General features: G+C 45.1%; 1 protein-coding gene and 1 pseudogene across 1 annotated transcript; both read right to left on the reverse strand.

Moving 5' to 3' along the window:
* Positions 1 to 6,627: 6,627 nt before the first annotated feature.
* On the reverse strand, positions 6,628 to 10,417 carry LOC147963513 (uncharacterized). Its single transcript, XM_087529102.1, has 2 exons — positions 8,913 to 10,417; positions 6,628 to 8,755 (listed from the first exon to the last, which is right to left on the reverse strand). Exons 1-2 carry the CDS (start codon positions 9,014 to 9,016, stop codon positions 6,628 to 6,630), a joined length of 2,232 nt encoding a protein of 743 aa, XP_087385228.1. The 5' UTR covers positions 9,017 to 10,417.
* Positions 10,418 to 13,171: 2,754 nt separating this feature from the next.
* Positions 13,172 to 14,387, reverse strand: LOC125517157 (KDEL-tailed cysteine endopeptidase CEP1 pseudogene; annotated as a pseudogene).
* Between the last annotated feature and the right edge of the window lie 8,750 nt (positions 14,388 to 23,137).

Here is a 23,137-nt window from a genome sequence, read left to right on the forward strand (position 1 = left end):
TGGAGTTGCGGTGCTCCAGTATGCAGACGATACTATTATCTGTCTGGAACACGATGTTGATAAGGCAGTAAACCTGAAGTTGCTGCTGTACATCTTCGAGCTTATGTCTGGTCTTAAAGTGAACTATCAGAAAAGTGAGATCTTCATTGTGGGGGGCGATGAGAGCACGGTGAAAAACTATGCTGAGTTGTTTAACTGTGATGTGGGTAGCTTCCCCATCAAATACCTCGGCATGCCTGTTAGTTATTTCACACTTAGAGATTCTGATTGGGAGTTCATAGTGGCTAAATACCTTAAAAGATTCGAGGCGTGGATCGGTAATGTTGCATCCATGGGGGGCAGACTAACTTTGTTGGACTCAGTTGTCACCCAAATATCCTTATATCATATGTCTATGTGGCTTATGAGCAAAACCTTCATTGAAAAACTTGATAAACATAGAAGGAAATTCTTTTGGCAAGGTTGTAACAAGAAAATGAGGTATCATTTGGTCAAATGGGGCAGAATATGTAGATCTCGAGATAAAGGTGGCCTGGGAGTTAAAGATCTTCGTAAACAAAACATTAGTTTGATGGTCAAATGGTGGTGGAAACTCGAGACCCAAAATGGCATTTGGCAAAAAATCATTCGTGCCTATTATTTGAAAAAAATAATTGTGGCTACGGTTGAACCCAGGTTCAATGATTCTCCGTGCTGGAAAGCCCTTCTTAAAGTTAAGGCCCTGTATATGGCTGGTAGAAAGATCAAAATGGAATCAGGAGATCTAACTAGAGTGTGGAAAGACTCTATTAATGGGTCTAGACCATTCCAGGACTGTTATCCCTGCTGTTTGACATATGCACTGAGCAGGACTGCACTGTCGCAAAAGTCAAAGCTGTGACTCCCAACACCTTCTTTAGAAGAAGGCTTACCCCTGTTCTCCAGAGGCAATGGGAGGATATGAGGAAATATATTGACAGTATACAGCTGGGAGTAGGGGGGCCAAGTATACTGGGGGCTAAATGGTAATGGTAGATTTTCTACCAAATCTATGTACAAATGGCTAGAAAACCCTCTTAGTGGCTGTCACTATAGATGGATTTGGAAGGCCAAGATCCCCCTCAAAATCAAAATTTTCCTGTGGTAGCTATCTCAGGATGCTGTCTTGACTAGGCAAGTTATGAAGGAGAGGAGATGGCCTGGGCATCCCAAATGCTGCTTTTGTGACAATATTGAATCATCGCGGCATTTGTTTTTCACTTGTCCTGTGGCTAAAGTGGTGTGGCGTTGTGTTGGGATGGCTTTAGGGACGGACCTCTGTCCAAACAGTTACTGGCAATATTTCTCCTGGTGCCACACTTTCCTTCCCTATGGGAAGAAATACTATACTGTTGGCCTGGCAGCCATTTGCTGGGCTATCTGGTTGGCTAGAAATCGAGCCACCTTTGAGAAGAAACAGATTAAGACACCGTTTGAGATTGTGTTTTCTGTGTGCTCTTTTTTGCTATATTGGGCAGGTCTTCAGCAAGGTGATGGAGTCAAGGAGCTGCGCAGTGGGGCGGCGATGGTCAGGTCAAGCACTATGAGCATGATGAAGATGTGCGAGGCGGCGAGGAGACCGATCGAGGGAGAATGATCTCGCAATCTCGCCTGCTTTCAGAGTTGCCACTGTCGTTTCCAGCTGCTGTCCATTTTCTATTTGGCTCTTGTGATGAGCTTTTGGCTGTAATAGACTGTAGTATTTCAGGATGTCGTTGAACTATGGTGTTGTCAGGTTTTCGCCCCATGGCGTTCATTTCGATGTCGGGCGAACGTAGTGGGTTTCCTGGCAGTGCCCGAACTCGCTGCACCTCTTTCCCTTTTCTCCTATTTGTTTCTCGAAACAATGTATCTTCGTTCATTTGCAATGAAAAGGGGTCATGCCCGATTCGGAAAAAAAAAAAGAATAGTGCGGGTTTATTCTCGCATATCTGTTCGAGTTTGTTATCATTTTCATGTACCTGTATAGCTGACGGGCTTCAGGATTGTGCACGCACAGCGTGAAAAATATGATTTTTATTTCTTAATTATAATTCTATGTCGCTACTTGCAGTGCGTCATGTTCAAAGATGTACATTCCCATCCTCCCATGCGTTAGAACTGAAGATTAGCATTCATATGGAACTGTAGGTTTTACTATTTGACACACGTTTATCCACTTATGTAGACAACGAGCTTTTGCATACTGGATGAACATACAGATGAGCGTTCTTTTATATTTCAAAACTCTTAATCTTGTTTTTTTTTTACTAGAAAACTCTTCATCTTGTTCATTACAGGTATGAGCCCTAACTAGACCTTGATTTTCAACAAAGGGCACTTTTCCCTTGGGTGTTCAAGCGCCATTACATACATGAGCATTGCTGCATTGGTGTTTTACTGCTTTAGAATTGGACTACATCTTTTTGTCGGTAATATATTTGTACTAGAATAGAACCAATGTTATGTATTCAAGTAGAATCAATCTTTCTCTATGGCCCTGGACTTGAGTAGCTACAATTTGAAAGGTGGACAGTGGTATCCCCAACCCATCAGGGTTCAAATCCTGGTGCTCGCATTATTCCTGAATTTATTTCGGGATTTCCGGCGATGCGCTTTCAGTGCGAGGAGACGTTCCCGTCGACGACGAGGCGCCTACAATGATTTCGTAAATCTCAAGATAATATGCCGGCTCAGTCCCTCGGAGGTGCTCATAGGGGTAGGGTGTGCGTGTATGCGTTCATAGGGGTGAGTGTATGCGCGTGTATATGAGCGCTTGTGTCTGTACTGATGCTAAAAAAACATATTAATTATTTGAAATTTTCAATTGGTTTTTAATATATTTTTTCTTGAGAACGGGTGGGCGCGGCAAAGCGCGCTTTCATGGTCTAGTTATCCGATAAATTTGGTCCAATCACAAACCAAAGACCCAATTAGACCACTGATTAGAATCATCACATATAAATAGCATCATGTACCTACAAGCGCAGCCAATAGACTTGAGAACACTACAAACTCACTTACCTAATACTTCCTTTGTTCCTAAATATTTGTTTTTCTAGAGATTTTAAATGGTGACTACATACAAAATAAAATGGGTGAATCTACACTCTAAAATATGTCTATATACATCCGTATGTAATGACCATTTGAAATTTCTAAAAAGACAAATATTTAAAAATGGAAGAGTAGTATATAACATATTCTGTTATGAACCAGAGAACACTATGAACCTATGATGGCTAATGTCTTGCTTGGTGCAGCGTGTAAATTATTAATTTCATTGATCAATAAAAATTGATTGGTTACTTATATATTGTTCTTCTTTGCATAGATCTTGATAGATATTATGGAAAAGATGTACATAGATCTTTTTATCCATTTTCGGTCCGAATCCGCTCTGCTTCCGCTTCGAATCCGTAGTTTGATATAATCCGTATTCGAATCCATATTCGATCATTATCTGATCCGCTCCGAATCTGACAAAAAAATGTGGTACTCCCTCCATTTCTAAATATTTGTTTTTTTAGAGATTTCAACAAGTGACTACATACAGATCAAAATGAATGGATCTATACTCTAAAATATGTCTATATACATCCGTATATGGTAATCCATTTAAAATCTCAAAAAAACAAATATTTAGAGACGGAGGGAGTATATGGTAAAAGCATTATCCGATGCGATCTGATTCGTTTACATCCTAGCGCCAACTACCCTCTCCTCGTTCCCCAAAATCCCCTGCTCACATTTCGAAACCGAACTAGGGTTTCTCACCACCGGAGGCGGGATGGCCGGCGGTGCCGGAGCGGTGGACTTGAGCCAGCAGACCCGCGCGGACCCTCACCCGGAACCGGCCATCCTCGACCACCGTCCTTGTTTGCGGCTGCGACGGCATGGATTCTGGGAGATGGCCTCGCTGCCGATCCCCGACAATCTCATGGCGGAAATGTTCCTCCTCCCTGACCAAGCCGACCTCGCCTCCGCCTCCACCTCCTGCGTTTCCTTCTGCCACGTCGCCGCCGAACCCTCCTTCCTCCGACGCTTCGGCAAGCTACACGACCGCCCCTCCTCGGCTTCCACCTCGCCGAGCCGCTCAACCCTCCGCGCCGGCAGCCCGGGCCCGCGACTTCTTCCTCTCCTTCCTGCCCGCCCCTCCCGCTCCTGGGTCGTCCAGGACAGCCACGACGGGCGCGTACTCGTCCCCTGGGTGGTTGAGATAGAAACCTGAGCCCTTGCTACCACTAATTGGTGTTGCCATTAAAATAGTAAGAATAGCTTGTGTTCAGAAACTCCTTGATTTGAAATGATCTTCTCCAGATGCTGGAGGTTGTGCTGCTCCTCCACAGTTAACCACAGGTTGGTCAGTAGTTGAGCAAACATCTCAACGCGTTTCTCCCGGTCCTATCATGTCATGTGTAGCAACACCTGCAGTCAAACTTGCATTCAGGACTAGTTGACAGCTTATATATAAAAAAAAAATTAGAAAGGGTCTGCACACTGCTGCATACAGCCAATAATTATTCATGAGAAATATAAGTTGTAGGAACAGAGCATATTTCGGTATTTTGGCTGAATCAGTTTGCTTCTTCAGCTGATACAACATTCAGTGGGAAGACTCTGAACCATGTATTCTCATCAGTAACACTGTTTTAATCCCTTGTGCATCCCTTCACACTGTTCTCTATCCTGTCAACCTTGCAATGTTTCTTCTCAACAACAATGCATTTCTTGGCATTTGTTACTATCCCTTGGGGCCTATATACCGCATCTATGCACATGTTGTGACTCCCCGGTTTAACTGAACCAGGAGGTTGTCTTTGTTTTGGTTATGCCAACAGGGTGTCCACCCAAACATCAAAGGAGAAGTATGGGAGTTTTTGTTGGGGTGTTATGACCCTAAAAGCACTACCAAACAGAGAAACCAGTTGCGACAGCAGAGAAGGTGTTTTTTTTATCTTCATTTGCATCTTACTTTCATCTTATCATCTAAGTCCATTTTAATCTCACTACAATTTCACTCTTCGTTGCGATACATGATTTTTACAATCTACTCCCTCCGTTCCAAATTACTCGTCGTGGTTTTAGTTCAACTTTGAACTAAAACCACGACGAGTAATTTGGAACGGAGGGAGTAGCTAGCAGCGCACTCACCACTCACATTTCCTTTTTTGGTCCTTATTTTTGCGACAGTGGCTACTTTAAGCATATAGGATGATAATACTTATGAGTAACTGAGACTTGAAATTTCTCAAATAGATCACAAGTAGTTTAGAGACTTCTCAAGCAGAGTGGAAGCAGTCTAAAAAAAGGGATGCACATTCAAGCCATCGTATCTACAAGTTTCAGTTCGTTGAAAAACTGGATTAATGTTGTTCTATCACATGTTATGCTGCAGTAGCAATGCTATTTTCTGTTTCAGGAAGTTCACTATGCTTTTCAGAAAGTTATAACGATAACATATGAATGGCATGAGGATTATACTGATTTGAATATTTTCATAGGTTAGGATATGAGAAACTGAAAACAAAGTGCCGAGAAGTGGGCACGACAGTTGGTAGTGGAAGGGTAATTACTATGCCTGTCATAACTGAAGATGGCCAGCCTATTGAGGATCCTAACTCAAATGGAGAACAACAAACCAATAATGGACCGCTCCCAAAAGAAGTTATTCAATGGAAACTTCTTCTGCACCAAATTGGTAAGCAGCAGTATTGCCTCTGTTTTAGAGCATCCATCGCATGTAAAAGAAATAACAGTTGGCGTATATTTTCTTCAAGTTCTAAAATTTTCTGATTCTTCCACTGCTCAATTGTAGGTCTCGAAAATCAAACTGACCGTACACTAACTTATTACGAGAGCCAGGAGAACTTGGCACGGGACATTCTTACAGTGTACGCATGGGTGGACACTGGCATCGGTTACTGTCAGGGTGAGTTGTTTAAGCAACACAGATCTTTTTCTGTGTGTGCAGATCAAGTATTTTTACACATCTGGATCAATTATTAGTAAAAAGGGAAATTCTTAACCATGACAGTTTCCTAAATGCTATGTTGTATATATGCTTATTAAATCCTTTCATGCATGAGCAGGAATGAGTGATCTTTGTTCACCAATATCAATCATTTTGGAACATGAAGCGGATGCTTTTTGGTGCTTTGAACGTCTGATGCGCAGAGTGGTGACCACCCCTATCCTTTTATCACTCAAGAAACATTAATTTGGATCCTTTACATCTTCAATTATTTAGGAACTGCATTGCTTTCTACAGATAACATTATAAAACCAAAAGGCTATAGAAATTAGAAATCAATGCATACAATTACATTTAAACCTTGCATGAACATGGATGGCAAGATGATTGTTGTAAGATGCACCTGGTAATAAAGCATTTTACATATGCCGATTGAACCGAATACATGAGCTTATTCTCTTGTGTTCTACTCCCTCCGTTACGAATTATTTGTCGCAGATATGGATGTATCTAGATGTATTTTAGTTCTAGATACATCTATTTCTACGACGAGTAATTTGGAACGGAGGGAGTACTTCTGAACCGATTAGATGAGCTTATTTTCTTATGTTCTTGTAGCACCTAGTATCAGAGTACATCACATGCTGCTTCCACTTTCAGGCTCCGATGCAGCTCTCCCACTGGCCGTGCCTCGTGCTGAACGTCCCTCCACCGAGGCCATGTGCAAACTGCACCACGGCTCTCCGCACGCAGGTGTCCCACGCCTGGGCTATCCCCTTGATTGACCTGGGCTCCGGGAGTTGGCTGAGGGCGCGTCGGAACTCCACGTCCAGCACGCCAGCTGCAATCCCCTTCCTGTGTTCGCCGTCGTCTCCGAGAAGCACCGGAGAGCTTCGTGGGTAATCCGCGGGGACGAGCAGCTTTGTCGTCATCTCAGAGGGGTCGATAACCGCCCTGAGGTCTGGTGTAAGCGACACTGGGACGTAGCAGAGCTCGATCACCACCGCCCCGTCCGCTCCTCCTGTGTCGCCGTCGGTGATTCTGATCTCGGTCTCCACTAGCATGCTGTATGCAGCTGTGATCTCGTTGCGCAGAGAGTGCATTTTTCGCCTCTTGTTGCAGCTTTCCCCGCTGGATTCATCAAACCACGCGCAGCTGCCAGACATTGTGCGGCGGAAGGCCCGCTTCAAGTTCACTCCCATATCTTGGGCTAGGCTGCGAAGCGCTGCCGGCGACAAAGGCCTATTGGTTTGCTGCTGAGCCGGTGGAGGTTCAACATGATTAGCGTTCTGTGTCAGCTGTGGAATTGCTTCATATGCTGGATGATGCTCTTCCTCTTTTTCCTGGCTACATGTTCCAGTTCCATCGGTCAATGGTGGCGTACTGCTGCCGGTAAGATTGGTGGCTACCGGTGCTTCAGCTTCACGGCACACCTCGTGGTCCACTGTTTCTTCACCTGCCAAGTGGTGGCTATTCTCTTGCTGCTGTATCAGTGGACTTCTAGCTGGAACGTTTTCTGAAGACTGCGAAAATGATGTCTCTGCTGCAGGTTGCTCTTGATGTTTCTGCGAAAACGGGTCGCGGCAGTTCTGCAACTGCAACTGACGTCCAGTGTTCTTCCCTGCATTACGTAATTTAATTTCCCTGCACCAACGCACGATACCATATACGAATGTCTGGCGCATGTCAAACTGATCCCTCATGGCCTCAGGTATGTTGCTTTTCTGGAGTTGTAGGAAGCTCAACGCATCACCAATCCTTGCCATGGCATCTACCACTTTCTGATATTTGTCTGCTTCCTCTTTAGGTAATGACTCGAGCTGAGAGGCGCGTGCTCGTAATGCTCGCTGAAATTCCACGAGTTCCGAGAAGTGAGCGTGCTTGAGGGATGTGATCCTCTGGAACATGTCTTCCCTCCAGTCCACTTCGAGTGGATGGTGCCCAAATTGTTGGTTGTTACGTTCTCCAGAAGGCCTGATCTGCAAAGGGCCGACATTGGACTGCTGTCCTCCGTGAGCTTGGTAACTTTGACATTGGTAGACCCTCAAATCTTGCTGATCCATCCTTGCCGACTTCCTCTGCGGTTGCTGTGCACGCATGCCGCTCGAGTTATGCCTGGCCATGGATTGGGTCTGAATCTGAGTTACCGCCGTTGGATGACAAGGGTGGAGCTGGACAGTGGGTGCCATTGGGTTGATCCCCAGGTTTTGCACTTGATTTGTATGAGGAAGCCAATTTGTTGATGTTGTCCGTGACACTGCAGCGGCGGAAGAATTAGCTAGAACTGCATTGTGTGCCTGATAGTTGAGTGCAGCCTGCGCAACAGGCTGCCGTGTACACATGCCACTGGAGTTGTGCATGGACAGGGGCTGAGTCTGCATCTGAGCTGCCGCGGTCGGATGACAAGGGCGGGGCTGGGCAACAGGTGCCATTGTGGGTTGCTGTGATGGTTTACGAGTGATCTGCATGTTTTGCGCCTGAGGTGGCCTTACAGGGAGACCGGACGTTGATGGCGACGCTTGCGGCGGCGGCACTGCAGCGGCGGCCGGAACTGCATTGCGAGGCTGCATTTGGCCTCCCATGTGAGCCTGATGGTCTGGAGCAGCAGCCTGCGCAACCGGCTGCCATTTGCTCTGAAGAGTCATCATCTTGATGCTGATTGTCCTGAGGTAATCCTGCACGTTGTCGGAGTCGTCGAACACCTTGGCCTCGTACCGGGAAGCGACGGCGTGGAGCTGGTCCAGCTGATTCCCTTGGACTTGGAACTGGCACAAATTATTTGTTCTGAAGTGAACCAACAGGCCAGACAGGGAGGAAAATAGTTAGATGGATTTGATTAGTGAAGAGATCACAGCAGAAAACCAGGTCGTCGACTAATATCTTGGAGAAGAAGAGCGATTGGGAGGGAGATGACATGGATGAAAAGCATGAGCATACGTACATCTTCTGGACCACTTTGGCGCGGAGGTTTGGAGGGGCCGCCGCTAGCCACCGTCCGCCATCGCCACCGCCGGCGGGATAGGCTTGTTGGCCGCCTTCCGCCATGGAGACGAGCGGACGCAGCAGGGAAACGAGTTGCAGGGAAGGAAGGAAAGCAGCGTGGAGTTGTGATTTATGGGCGCCGCACCGCGATAGAGCCCAAAGCCGAGTCGGAACAATCCAGGTACAGCTCGGATGTCAGCGTCCCTCATACTGAGTGCTCCTCTTTTTTTTTAGGTTTGTGGTAACTTTTTTTTAGGGTAACTCAGTGCTACTCTTTTGCGCCCTCAGCGCCGCTTAGGCTAACTGGCACTATGCGCGGTAGTGGGTCGGCCCAGCAGCTCGCGTCCAGACGCTCAAAAAACGAAAGGCAAGAAAAAGCTGCAATACTACGGATTGGCGCTACAACCACATTGCACCACCATAACTTTGCTGTGCTCTATCCCAAAACCAATTTATCCGACCCATGTTTCAGTCCGACTACGAGTGATCTAAAAAAGGAAACGACAATTTGAACAAGAATTCACGAATTTTAAGAAAGTTCGTCTATTTTGAATAAATTTTCACGGATTTTCAATGAAATGTTAACAAAAATAAAAAAAATCATCAATTTTGAAAAGAAGTTCATCGATTTTGGTAAAAAAGTTACCCGGATTTTGAGAAAAATTACGGATTTGAAAAAGTCCATCGATTTTGATAAAAAAAAGAAGTTGAAGAATTTAAGAAAAAATCACCTGATTTTGAAAATAGTTTTTCGCTATTGATAAAAAATTCACGAATTTCAAAACAGTCATTGATTTCAAAAAATGTTCACGGATTCAAAAAAGTCCATCAATATTGAGTAAAGGTTCACTGGATTCTTTAAAAACCCATCTGATTCTGATAAAAAAAAGTCCAAGCATTTTTTTAAAGAGAAATAAAAATATAAAAATATGGAACAGGAAAGAAGAAAAAGGATGTTACAAATCATGTAAGGTAGGTCGACCAGTTAGCTATCGGTGCTAACACTGGACGAGAGGTCGCGGGATCGAATAACGCACGCCCGCAGTTTTTTGCAGTTTAAAGGAATCAAGCGCCTAACGGGCTGACAGCCATGCCCATTCGTAAGCGTGCCGCGCCCAAGTGGCAGTCCCGTGTGCTTGGATCAATGCCTTCCCCACCACCACGACTCCTCCAACCGTAGTCTCCTGCAAGAACTATGCAACGCCCTCCACAAAAAAATCATTGTGGTGTTGTTGTTATCATGAAGTGGTTAGTTGGACTATTTGGTAGGGCAGATCTCCGGTTTCGGAGGAGGCGGCACGTTGGTTGGTCCTTGCGTTGGTAATCTATGATGTAGCGATGAATACCATCAATGTAGTGTGATGCATCTATGCACTTTCAATCCTTATATGAACACTTCTTTGAATGTAATGCAATGCATATGCAACTATCGATATAATAGAATGTGCAAAAACAATGTCGTGCACTGCCACAATAGCATTTTTTCTTGGGCCTAGAAGGTTACCAGTGGCGTGAAAGAAATATGCCCTAGAGGCAATAATAAAGTTGTTATTTATATTTCCTTATATCATGATAAATGTTTATTATTCATGCTAGAATTGTATTAACCGGAAACTTAGTACATGTGTGAATACATAGACAAACAGAGTGTCTCTAGTATGCCTCTACTTGACTAGCTCGTTAATCAAAGATGGTTAAGTTTCCTAACCATAGACATGTGTTGTCATTTGATGAACGGGATCACATCATTGGAGAATGATGTGATGGACAAGACCCATTCATTAGCTTAGCATTATGATCGTTTAGTTTTATTGCTATTGCTTTCTTCATGACTTATACATATTCCTCTGACTATGAGATTATGCAACTCCCGAATACCGGAGGAACACCTTATGTGATATCAAACATCACAACGTAACTGGATGATTATATATAAAGATGCTCTACAGGTGTCTCAGAAGGTGTTTGTTGAGTTGGCAAAGATCAAGATTAGGATTTGTCACTCCGAATATCGGAGAAGTATCTCTGGGCCCTCTCGGTAATGCACATCACTATAAGCCTTGCAAGCAATGTAACTAATGAGTTAGTTGCGGGATGATGCATTACAGAACGAGTAAAGAGACTTGCCGGTAACGAGATTGAACTAGATATGATGATGCCGACGATCGAATCTCGGGCAAGTAACATACCGATGACAAAGGGAATAACATATATTGTTATGCGGTTTGACCGATAAAGATCTTCGTAAAATATGTAGGAACCAATATGAGCATCCAGGTTCCGCTATTGGTTATTGACAGGAGATGTGTCTCGGTCATGTTTACACAGTTCTCGAACCTGTAGGGTCCGCACGCTTAACGTTCGATGACGATTTGTATTATGAGTTATGTGTTTTGGTGAGCGAAGTTTGTTCGGAGTCCCGAATGAGATCACGGACATGATGAGGATTCTTGAAATGGTCGAGAGGTAAATATTCATATACTGGAAGGTTATATTCGGACATCGGAATGGTTCCGGGTGATTCGGGTGTTTATCCGGAGTACCGAGGGGTTACGGAAGCCCCCCCCCTCCCACGCCCCCGGGAAGTGTTGGGCCAACATGGGCCTAAGAGAGAGAGAGGGAAGCCCGCGGAGGGTGGCCGCGCGCCCCCCTCTTAGGGAGTCCGAATAGGACAAGGAGGAGGGGGCGGCGCCCCCTTTCCCTCTCCTTCTCCTTCCTATTCCCTTCGGTGGAGAAAGGAAAGGGGGGGCGAATCCTACTTGGACTAGGAGTCCAAGTAGGACTCCCCCCTTGGCGCGCCCCTCCTGGCCGCCGTCCTCCTCCTCCCCCCTTTATACACAGGGGCGGGGGGGCACCCCAAAGGCACACCAAGAAATCTCTTAGCCGTGTGCGGTGCCCCCCTCCACAGTTATTCCTCTGGTCATAGCGTCGTAGTGATTAGGCGAAGCCCTGCGCAGATCACATCACCATCACCGTCACCACACCGTCGTGCTGTCGGAACTCTCCCTTGACCCTCTACTGGATCAAGAGCTCGAGGGACGTCATCCAGATGAACGTGTGCTGAACACGGAGGTGCCGTATGTTCAGTACTTGGATCGGTTGGATCATGAAGACGTTAGACTACATCAACCGCGTTAACCTAACGCTTCCGCTTTCGGTCTACGAGGGTATGTGGACACACTCCTCCCTTTCGTTGCTATGCATCTTCTAGATAGATCTTGCCTGATCGTAGGAATTTTTTTGAAATTACATGCTGCGTTCCCAACATGGCGGGCATCAAAACGGATGCCACCGGTAAAGACAACAGACTGTGGTAGGTGGACGGATCTGTCTACCACTTGTACCTTACTTAGCAGTGGCAGGTGCGATAGGTCGCCAGCCACTACTAATTGCCTACCACTGGTAACATGTTAGCAGTGGTGGGAGCCGTCCACTGCCGCGCGCGACACAATTGAGCCATGTGCGCATGTCATTGCTTGCTTGTTCTACGGTAGTGACCATTTTACTACATTGAGGTATATAAATATTATCATACAAGATAAATTTACACTGCACCTATATACTATGACAAGAAACAATATTATATACTCTCTTCGTTCTAAAATAGATGACTTAACTTTGTACTAACTTTAGTACAAAGTTAGTATAAAGTTGGGTCATCTATTTTGGAACGGAGGTAGTACATAGTAAAGATGCCTAAGTCAAGTATTTAGTGAAATATTTATGTACTTGCAACATGAACATATGAAATCTTATTCATGTATTAATGTCATGTTTTTTGGGGTCTAAAATAAAGTGTTCTACAACATATTTATTTAGTATATTATAACTAAAAATATTTGTTGTACTAGCATATGTTGTACGTATTAATACTAAAAATTGTTATAAGCAATCAAAATTGTATGATAGAGACAACATTAATTGATCATGGTTATATCTTTTCTTATTTGGTGTTGTGTTTTAATAGCGATACAATTATTTTTCTTGTTTTATAAAAGAATCTTTGTTGTACTAGCATATATTGTACATATTAATACTAAAAAAATTATAAGCAATCAAAATTAGATGATAGAGACAACATTAATTGATCATGATTATACCTTTTCTTATTTGGTGTTGTGTTTTAATAGCGATACAATTCTTTTTCTTGTTTTATAGAAGTAAATTTTCTATATTAGCTATATACTATCATAGACATCACCTTCCACAAGGTAAAGTAATATTGCTTGTTGTATAATAGAACACATGAACGGTCCATATATGTTTGGGGATGTTAAAATCGCTACCTATACACAGACCGCTAATTTCTCTTCATGATATCATTTCTACCTTTCCTACTAAATTTCACTGGGTATGACGCGTCCATGAGGATGCCACACATGCCTTCCTTGGGCTGACCTCTCACATCGCGCGCTATGCGGATGTAGCCGTTTTCACCCCAGTCTGCCCCCCATGAGTTTTTCACGATCCAATATTTTATGGGAGTGTTATACTCATGCTTATCCGTGGTGCCATAGCCCACCACCGTCATTTCGTGATCCAGGTTTGTCCCGCATGGCCCCACGAAGACGCCTCGCCCATAGCGTTGGAAGGCCGTCGAGTTTGAATCAACTCCGACCACCACGGGTTGGGCCGCCACCGCCTGCTCCAACGCCACCACCTCATTCGGCGCCACCTGTTTGTAGCCATCGATGGTGACGACCGTGTTCCGGTTTGGCTTGGGCACCGAGCAGTAGCCATCCTGATGGCCAACATACGGGTACTTAGCATCTGTTTCGATGCCGCCCGATTGCATTATGTACTTGAAGGCTAACTTCGCGAATCCTCCTTTACACACCCCCCCCCCCCCCCCCCGTTCCCCTTGTCGCAGTCCACGAGTTGTTGCGTGGACAACGACGTCAGGTTCCGAGTCCTGATGGAGTTGATGCCCTCCATCGCCGCCGTTGCCGCGAAGGCCCAGCAGGAACCGCAATGCACTCCCTGTAGCTTCACGTTCGTCACCGCGGACGGGCGTCTGCGCCAATCCACGGATGACGGGAGGCCCTTGCGGGCGTTGACGGCGTCATCTGTGAATCGGCCCTGTCGCCGATGCTTACGGCTATCAGACTTGATGTTGGAGCTGTGACCATACGCGCGATGGACCTCTTCATCGGTCATGTCGCCGAAGAGGTTGAGGCTTAGCTTGTAGGGTGCGTCACCTTGGTTGAACTTGTGGATCATGTGTGCATTCTCCTTGAACACGTTGAAGCGCCGGGTCTTGTCGTTGAGGTCGCGTGCCACCCTATAGTGCTCGCACCAACGCTCATACAACGCCCACAAGGAATCCTCCGACGCCAGGTCCTTGTCCTTGATGTCCATGGCGAGCGCCCCGGACGTAGTGGTGGCCAGCACAATGGCCACGACCAGCATCATCTCAAGTGCTCTTTTCATTGTTTGTGTGGTTACTGCGAGTGTCCTAGATATGTAGCGATGGCCTCCTTATATAGGGAATTTCCATCGTGGACACGCTAGTGGAACAACCATTTAGGCAAAGGCAAGGTTGTCACTGAAAATTTCGTGCTGCATGGTGAATCGGATAGTAATTGTGCAAATCTTGTGCATAATAAATCTTGTGTATTTCATATAGATCTCAATCGATCCTAACCGATTCTGATCGTCTAGGGAATAAAGAACCATCGACCATGCATGCAGCCTTCGAGAAATGGCAAAGAAAAAGTAAATGTGAAGATCATCTTCGTGCTACTCGCACCTGGAAAATCTGTCTATTTATTGAAACAAAAGAAGCAAATGATTCACCAAATTCGTTTCACATATGCTAAAAATATCTTATATCAATTGATTGTAAATTTTAATGGTCCAAAATTTTCAAGTAAATAAATGTATATCCTGGTTCATTCGACGTTATGGACATGATCCATTGATTTCTATTGACCTGCATATACACATGTAACTTTTTTTCAAAAGGAGGATATCCCCCGGCCTCTGCATCAGGATGATGCATGCAGCCATATATTATTAATAGTGCAAAATCCAGCAGTCGAACATCATCGACCCGGAACAAAGCGAAAAATAAACCTTGAGGCCGTATACCTCGCGACAGTAGCTCCCCCGGATGTACACATGTAACTATAGTGTATGTATGACGGTCAAGTCAAATGTACCATTTACGGACAGGTGTTACAGAAAGCATGCCTGCTGATGTGGCAGAACGAGAGAACGATGTGAGACAGAATTCACGCATAGTAAAAAAAAGAGCTCACGAACAGGCTGACATCATCAACCATCGGCCATGCGCCGTCCCCTACTCCCACGCTCACCTAAATTGGGCCGTTGAACACACCCCATCACTGCAGTCGCGCCCTTGCAAGCCTGTTGACACCACGTCGCCACCCAGGCGGATGCTGACCTCGCGCCACTTTTCGAGGTTCCGGAGGACAGGATCCTCGGCACGTTGGCTTTATCCCCGCCTAGGCCGCTGGTGGCTCACCGCAAAACACTAGCGCCACATGCGCCATGTCCCCGTATGTGGGCCCCTTCCATCGACAACGCTCAGTCTTATCCTTTGGATGAGATATCTTATTCCTCAATTCCTCTTCTCAAAGTAGCTCTCTCTCCCTCGTGAAAGTCACACCCAACCCGCTCCCTCATCGTGGTAGTAACCCCATTGTTGTCCTCCTCCTTATGGCCAGCAGCAAATGGCTGCCGACGCTACTCACAAATCATGCCCGGTCCCCTGCATGATGCGATGATTTTTTTATGCGGTCGCATCTGGTGTTGCCACAGCGACCCTTGGGCACAACGATGGGGACCCATCGCTGAGCATGGTGCGGCCGCACGGGACGTGGCTCGACCGGCGACATGACCAACACCTATCGGTGTTAGAGAAGATGTGTACGAACGCCACAGTGCAACAACAGGCACCCGCATATGCTGGAACGACGACCCCCATTTGCTGGAACTGGCCATGGAGGTTGTTGGGATGGGCGGTGGCGGATGCTTTAGCCGACCATGGCAAATGTTGGCACCGGCCATGGTAGATACTGGAACCGGCATTTGTGGATGCGACAACTGACCATGGAAATTGTTGGGACTGGCAGTCACAGATGCTAGGAAAGGAGATAATGGCCTTAAGGGGTGGCCGCCCCCCTTCCCTGGCAAGTCTGAATTGGACTAGGGAGGGGGCGGCGCCCCCCTCTCTTTCCTTCTCCCTCTCCTACTCCTTTCTTCTCCCCCCTCTTGGAAAAGGAAGGGGACTACAACTAGGATTGGGAATCCTAGTTGGACTCCCCCTATAGGCGCGCCCCTCCTAGGCCGGCCCCCTTCTTCTCCCTCCTTTATATACGTGGCCAAGGGGCATCCCAAGACACACAAATTGATTTCTTAGCCGTGTACGGTGTCCCCCTTCACAGTTTTTCATCTCGGGCATATCGTCGTAGTGCTTAGGCGAAGCCCTGCGCTGGTAACTTCATCATCACAGTCACCACGCCGTCGTGCTGATGGAACTCTCCCTCAGTCTCAACTGGATCAAGAGTTCGAGGGATGTCACCGAGCTGAACGTGTGCAGATCGCGGAGGTGCCGTACATTCGGTACTTGGATCGGTTGGATCGCGAAGACGTTCAACTACATCAACCGCGTTAGTAAACGTTTCCGCTTTCGGTCTACGAGGGTACGTAGACACACTCTCCTTGCTCGTTGATATGCTTCCCCTAGATAGATCTTGTGTGATTGTAGAATTTTTTTTAAAATACTACGTTCCCCCACAGATAGGCGGCGTAACGCGGGTGGCCGGCGAGCACAAACGCCTAGGGGCGAGCGCGATGACATGGGTGACCGACTATTGCTGATGGCACTACTTTTGCAGTCAAATTTGAGACAAGACAATCTAATGACATAGGATGGTTTGATCTAAGCACGCGCAATGACAGTTTGAAATTTGGGCAGTCAACCGGCGCCTAGAGTTGGCCCTTCAAAAAGCGTATGTAACGTATCCTGCAAAAAAACGTGTGTGGTCCGCCTAGGGCGCCCCTATTCCGCACGTGGCACGCTGATGATCAGCCGCGCCCGCCCCCCGCTCCCCTGCGCGTCCAATGTGGGGCGCGATGTGTCTTTTTTTTTAGATTTTGAATAAAATCCGATTTCCATAAAACATTCGCAGATTTAAAAAAAATGTTCACCGAATTCAAAAACAATTCTTGAATTAAAAACTGTTCATGATTTCAAAAGAATGAACATTTTTTATTTTGATGAATAATTTTTATGAGCATATTTCAATAATGATGAACATTATTTGGTATTTGATGAACAAATTTTGAATCCGATGAACATTTTGCGAACTTGATGGACAAAGTTTGTATTCTAGAACCTTTTTTAAAATAAATTAATGAACATTTTTTTAGTTCGATGAACAAAATTTGAATTTCATGAACATTTTTTGAAAATCGATGAACAAATTTCATATTTGATGCACATTTTTTAATTCGGCGAACAAATTCTGAATTTGATGAACGTTTTCTAAATCGAATGAACAAAAGTTAAATTCGATCAACAAAAAAGTTCGCGGATTAGAAAAGGAAGTTCGCAAAAAAGGATGAAAAGGTGAAGAAGAAAAAGAGAAAATAAAAAGGCAAACGGTTCAGGGAAGGATCTAAAACCTTCCCAAAACCGGATTGGATGAAAGCCGAAAGAATGGGCTTCGCTTGGTTGGTACGCGTCAAATATCAACTGACGGTACGATGTGTGTACTGGTACATGCATGGCCAGGATCGGGAGCACCCTTGGGATGGGAGTGTCAGATATTTCCCCCAGGGGCACAAGGCCAGTTGCTCAAAAAAAAGGGGGGGCACAAGGCCAGCGACTCTGTTCCTCCTCAGTCTACGACGTCGGTTCGTTTTTCTCGCCTGTTCGTCTCCCACAGATCTGCGACACCGGCTGCCGCATAGGGCACGTTCACGAGGAACAGCAGGAGACAAAGGTAAATCTAATGAATTTATCTGAGCCCTCAATCTTAATCCACTTATTAATTTATATTCTTGTTTTTACAACAGTAGTGGCCTTGGAGTAGGGTTGGATCGTATGTTGTTGCCGGCTTGGTCCTGGACTTCTTGATTCCTTGATTGAATTTGGATAGCTGCAGCCTGAAGAATACAGATTGTCACTGATTTACAGCAGCCTTCAGGTACCTTCACTCCTTATTTCTTCCAAACATGCTGCCTAAAAAACATGTATCTGGTTCCGAGAAAAGAATAAAGAGGAAAAGAACAGACAAGTTTATTGGAAATCAGAAGGGAGCTATGCATAAATTTTTATGAGGAATGACACTACTGACAATTTTGAGGAATTAGATGTCAATGATACTGAAAAACAACAACCTGCTAAGAATGAGACCATAATTGAGGGACACAATACCCATATGAGACTCCTAAATATTTGAGTGGCCGTGAGAATCCTGCAAGTGTAGATGAACAAGGATCTTCTCCTTTTGATATCTATGACCCTAGAAACTGGGACACTCTTGACAATAAATCAAGAGATATTCTGATTGAAAAAGGCCTACAAGGGAACAAAATCTTGTGTTTGAAACGGACTACATTTATCTTGACGTTTTCATTTAATGATTTTGCATCAAAAAATGCACGGAGCCATTTCTCATGATTACTGAAGGCTTGGAGGTTCGCTAGTATGTCATTTCTTTTTTGTTATTGTAAGTGCATCTAGTGCCACCCCTAGTTGGTTTTGGAGTATTGACGACAAACCTAGTCGAGGGACTAATGTGTTTGTGAGAATTGTAGGATAACACAGGTAGAAGTCCCTCATTGATTCGGTTTTCCTACCAGACATGACCCCTAAAAATGTATGAAGATATTGAAGTCAATGGTGGTATATGAAGATATTCACATTGAAGACTATGATAAGAGAAGACACCACATGAAGCCTATGGAGCTCGAAGACTTAGATCTTTTGTAGTTCTCTTTCATTTGTGTTGAGTCATAGGAACCACCGTACTGTTAAGTGGGGTCCAAGAGAACCAGTCAGAATGACTGAAGTGATGCCTAAACAAAAAACCTATGTCTTCGAGTGAAGACTATGAGAGCAAATCTTGTCCAAAGTCGGACAAGTCAGCTTTGCTTGTAGCCCAAGTAAAGTTGCCGTGTGAGTTTGAAATCTGACCGTTGAAACACGTGTCAGTTCCTTAGTGACCCAGGGTCATTTCGGACAAATCAGGTCAGGTTGCCTAGTGGCTATAAATAGCCCACCCCCTACAACCATAAATGGTTGGCTGCTCAGATTCAGAGTACGGCTTTTGTCGTTTGAGAGCAACCCACCTTGAAGCCTTTGAGAGAGAATCCCTTGCGAGGAAAAAGCCCTAACCACCCAGAGCCGGAGAGAATTGGGCATCCTCCAGCCGGTTAGGCGTCGCGTTCTGAGCATCTAAGAGACATTGTGGATTGCCGGTGAACGAAGTCTGTGAAGGTTTGGGAGTCTACCTTGAAGACTTACCAGAGTGATTGGGCGAGGTCTGTGTGACCTTAGCTCAAGGAGAATACGGTGAGGACTGGGTGTCCTGAGCTGCGTGTTCAGGACTGGGTGTCCGGGACTGTGTGTCCTTTGGTTTAAATACCTAGCCGCCCTAACCAGACGTACAGTTGTCACAGCAACTGGAACTGGTCCAACAAATCTTTGTCTTCAACGAGTCACTGGTTTCATCCTTTCCTTTCCTTTACTTACTGATTGCTCCCTGTGAAGTCATTGTATGATTGCCTTATCTTTTGTCTTCACTGGGTGACTACTTGTTCTGATTGGCTTCATAATATCTTCCTACCTGATCCTTACTACCTAACTGCTATCAGTCATTGTGCTTTCACTTCATTGAATACCTGACTATGGTTTGCCTAGTGTAGTCTACCTTCCGCTGCATGGTAATAGGCTTATTTCTATCGTTAGTCTTCAAAACTTCCACGTTTTGAAGACTTTCATAAAAATCGCCTATTCACCCCCCCCTTTAGTCGATATAACGCACTTTCAATTGGTATCAGAGCAAGGTGCTCCCTTGTTCTGTGTGATTCGGTTTAACCACCTGGAGTTTTAGCTATGTCGACTGCAGGGATAATTAAAGTCTCTGATGCGTGCCCCGTCTTCGATGGAACTGAATATCCCTACTGGAAGAATAAGATGCGCATGCATCTTGAAGCCATTGACGTCGACCTATGGTATATCGTCAAGAACGGCGTTCCCAAGGCTGGAGAAGGTGTCACTGCTGCTGATGTCAAGAAGTTCGTTCAACTGGACTCTACTACCAAGAATATCATCTGTGGTCATCTGACTAAAGGACAGTATGGCCGTGTGAGTGCGTTGGAAACATCTAAGCTGGTCTGGGACTGGCTCTTCAAGGTCAATGAAGGCGTATCAACCCAGAGAGATCAGAGAATCAGCGTCCTTCGCAACCTCTTCAACCGCTTAAAGCGAAATGACAATGAGAATGTCCAGCTCACATTTGACCGACTCACTGACATCACAAATGAGTTTCAAGCCCTCGGCGCTACTGAGATCACCAAGCATGAAGTCGTGAAGACACTACTGAGATCACTTGACAGTTCGTTTGACACCCTAGCCCTGATGATTCAAGAACGTCCTGATTTCAAGACACTCGAGCCGTCTGACATACTTGAGAGGCTCAACACACATGAGTTTTAGCTTTCTGAGAAAAGAGATATCTACGGTCCAAACTATGGGCGAACTCGTGCCTTGAAGGCAAAAGCTGTCTCCTCATCTGAAGAAGAATCTGACAGCAGTTCTGATGATCCTGAAGACATTGGAAGGGAACTTGCTATGCTTGTGAAGAAGTTCCAAAAATTCACCAAGAAGAAAGGCTTCAGAAAGTCTTCATGATCAAGCTCAAGGAATGATGAAGCTTCTGCTCATGACTACAAGAAGAAAACATGCCACAAGTGCAAGAAAACTGGATACTTCATCTCTGAGTGTCCGAAGTGGGACAATGAGAACAGAAAGAAGAAGAAGAGCAAGGAATATTACTCTGACGACAAGAAGAAGAAGAAATACTCAAACTCTTCTTCCAAGTCTTCCTCAAAGTCTTCATCGCACAAGAAGAGCTCATCTGGCAAGGCACGTGCGTTTGTTGGCAAGGAAATGGATTCAGAGGAGGAGTCTGCTTCTGAGGAGGCGGAGGTGGAGTCTGAGGAGGAGTCTAACTCTGGCATTGCAAGTCTGGCTACGGCATACCTTGCAAAGTCCATCTTCAACACTGAAGACAATGACTTCATCACCGACACTGATGCAAATGACAAGGACTACTCCGCTCCTACCTACTGCTTCATGGCACACGGTGCCAAGGTAAACACACGCACTACTCACTATCAAACATCTAGTGACGATAACTCTGATTGTGGTTCAAAACCCAGCTACAAAACACTTGCTAAAATTGCAACTGAACAACAGAAAGCTATGGAACATATTCAAAAACTGTTAGACAGAAGCGATGATCTGTTGGGTGCTGAAATGACTCGATTTGAATCCTTAATTGAAGACATAAAAAAATTTCACGTTAAGTATCAGGAACTTGAAAGTCGTCATGAAACTCTCTCAACAACTCATGAGAAGCTTTCCTATGATTATCTTCAAAGGAAGCAAGATCTTGAGAAATTGAGAGCGGCTCATGAAGATCTTCAAAGGGAAAACGAGTCACTTCGCGCCGAACAGATCAGTTCCGCTCAGGAAGGATTTGAACCGCCATGTCTTAAATGCATTGAGCGTGATAATGCTGCTTCTGTTGCTGAATGTTCTACTGCTGCTACTGTTGCAATATCTTCAACTATTGATGTGGTAACTAACCCCTCTGCTGAGGATACCACTGCTATTGCTGATGAGAATGCTAGATTGAAGACATTGCTTGAAACAGAGATGTACAAAAGTCTTAAAGGGCATCAGACACTATGTGATGTCCTTCAAAAGCAGATACTGAACCGAAACCCTAGGAAAGAGGGTGTTGGGTTCGTAAGGAAAATGAATGCTGATGGCTCTTACTGGAAGCCTGAGCAGTACCCCAAAACCACATGGATTGCTGCAAAGGAACATTCAGCTGATCCATCCAATCTATCTGGCTTCACTTGTGCTAACCCCATTATCATCGATGAATCTCTTGATGCAAACTATAAACTGTTTAAGAATCAGAATGGTGAAGTGTTTGCCAGGTACATTGGTACTAACTGCAGGAATGGACCGCCTATGAAGAAGATCTGGGTTCCGAAAAGGTGTCTGGAGAATCTTCCTATGAATGTCATCATGACACCTCACTTGAAGAAGACAAACCTCAGTCCAAAGGCTTCATACGGTCCAAAGGCTTCATACAGACAGAGGACTCACCCGAGTCGGACTAACGCAAATGTTTTGCAGGGAAACCATACTCAGGCATATGAATATGAGACTGGTTCATCAAATCGTCATGTTCATAAGACCAAGAACTATTCTGCTTATTCTTATGAGTAATATTGTCCGCCTGCAAGACCGTTTGCTAGGGCTCCAAAGCCAAAGTTCTCATATGCTGCACTTAGACTTATTGCTTCTAAGCCACCCTTGAAAATGTGGGTGGCTAAGAAAGCTTAACTCTCTTTTGCAGGAAAAGGTCTCCAGCAGAAAACCAAAATCGTCTGACGCTATTGCTGGGGACCTTAAACATCTTGTAGGGCGCAAGATCAAATGCCCGAATGGCATTACTATGTACTTCATTCCTGAATCGCATGCCACTCTCCCTATTAGTCCTAATCTGGATCTAAGTTTTCATAACCCACTGGCTCATCAAATGTTTTTGCTTCACAATTCTCTTCGTGGCCTATCCCCCTAACTGCACTGTAGGGTACGACACCAGCGTCTTTAGAATGGATTATTGATAGTGGGTGTACAAATCACATGACTGGCAAAAGAAGTCTTCTGATGGACTCAACCTTACGTCCATCCGACAAGAGCCACATCACATTTGCTAACACTGGTAAAAGTAAGGTATTGGGTCTAGGTAGAGTTGCAATCTCAAAGGATCAACACATGGATAAAGTCATGCTTGTTGAATCCCTTGATTTCAACTTAATGTCTGTCTCAATGTTATGCGATTTGAACATGATCGTAATATTTGGAAAATATTGTTGCCTTGTTCTAATGGAATCTGACAAGTCTCT

This window comes from Triticum urartu, chromosome 6A (assembly GCF_056163025.1).
Source record: "Triticum urartu cultivar PI428250 chromosome 6A, HENAU_Tu73, whole genome shotgun sequence".
NCBI lineage: Eukaryota > Viridiplantae > Streptophyta > Magnoliopsida > Poales > Poaceae > Triticum > Triticum urartu.

Coding starts and splice junctions, on each gene's coding strand:
- LOC147963513 (XM_087529102.1), bottom strand. CDS start 9,016: ATGGCGGAAGGCGGCCAACAAGCCTATCCCGCCGGCGGTGGCGATGGC. Junction 8,756..8,912: donor GCCAAAGTGGTCCAGAAGAT/GTACGTATGCTC, acceptor GGTTCACTTCAG/AACAAATAATTTGTGCCAGT.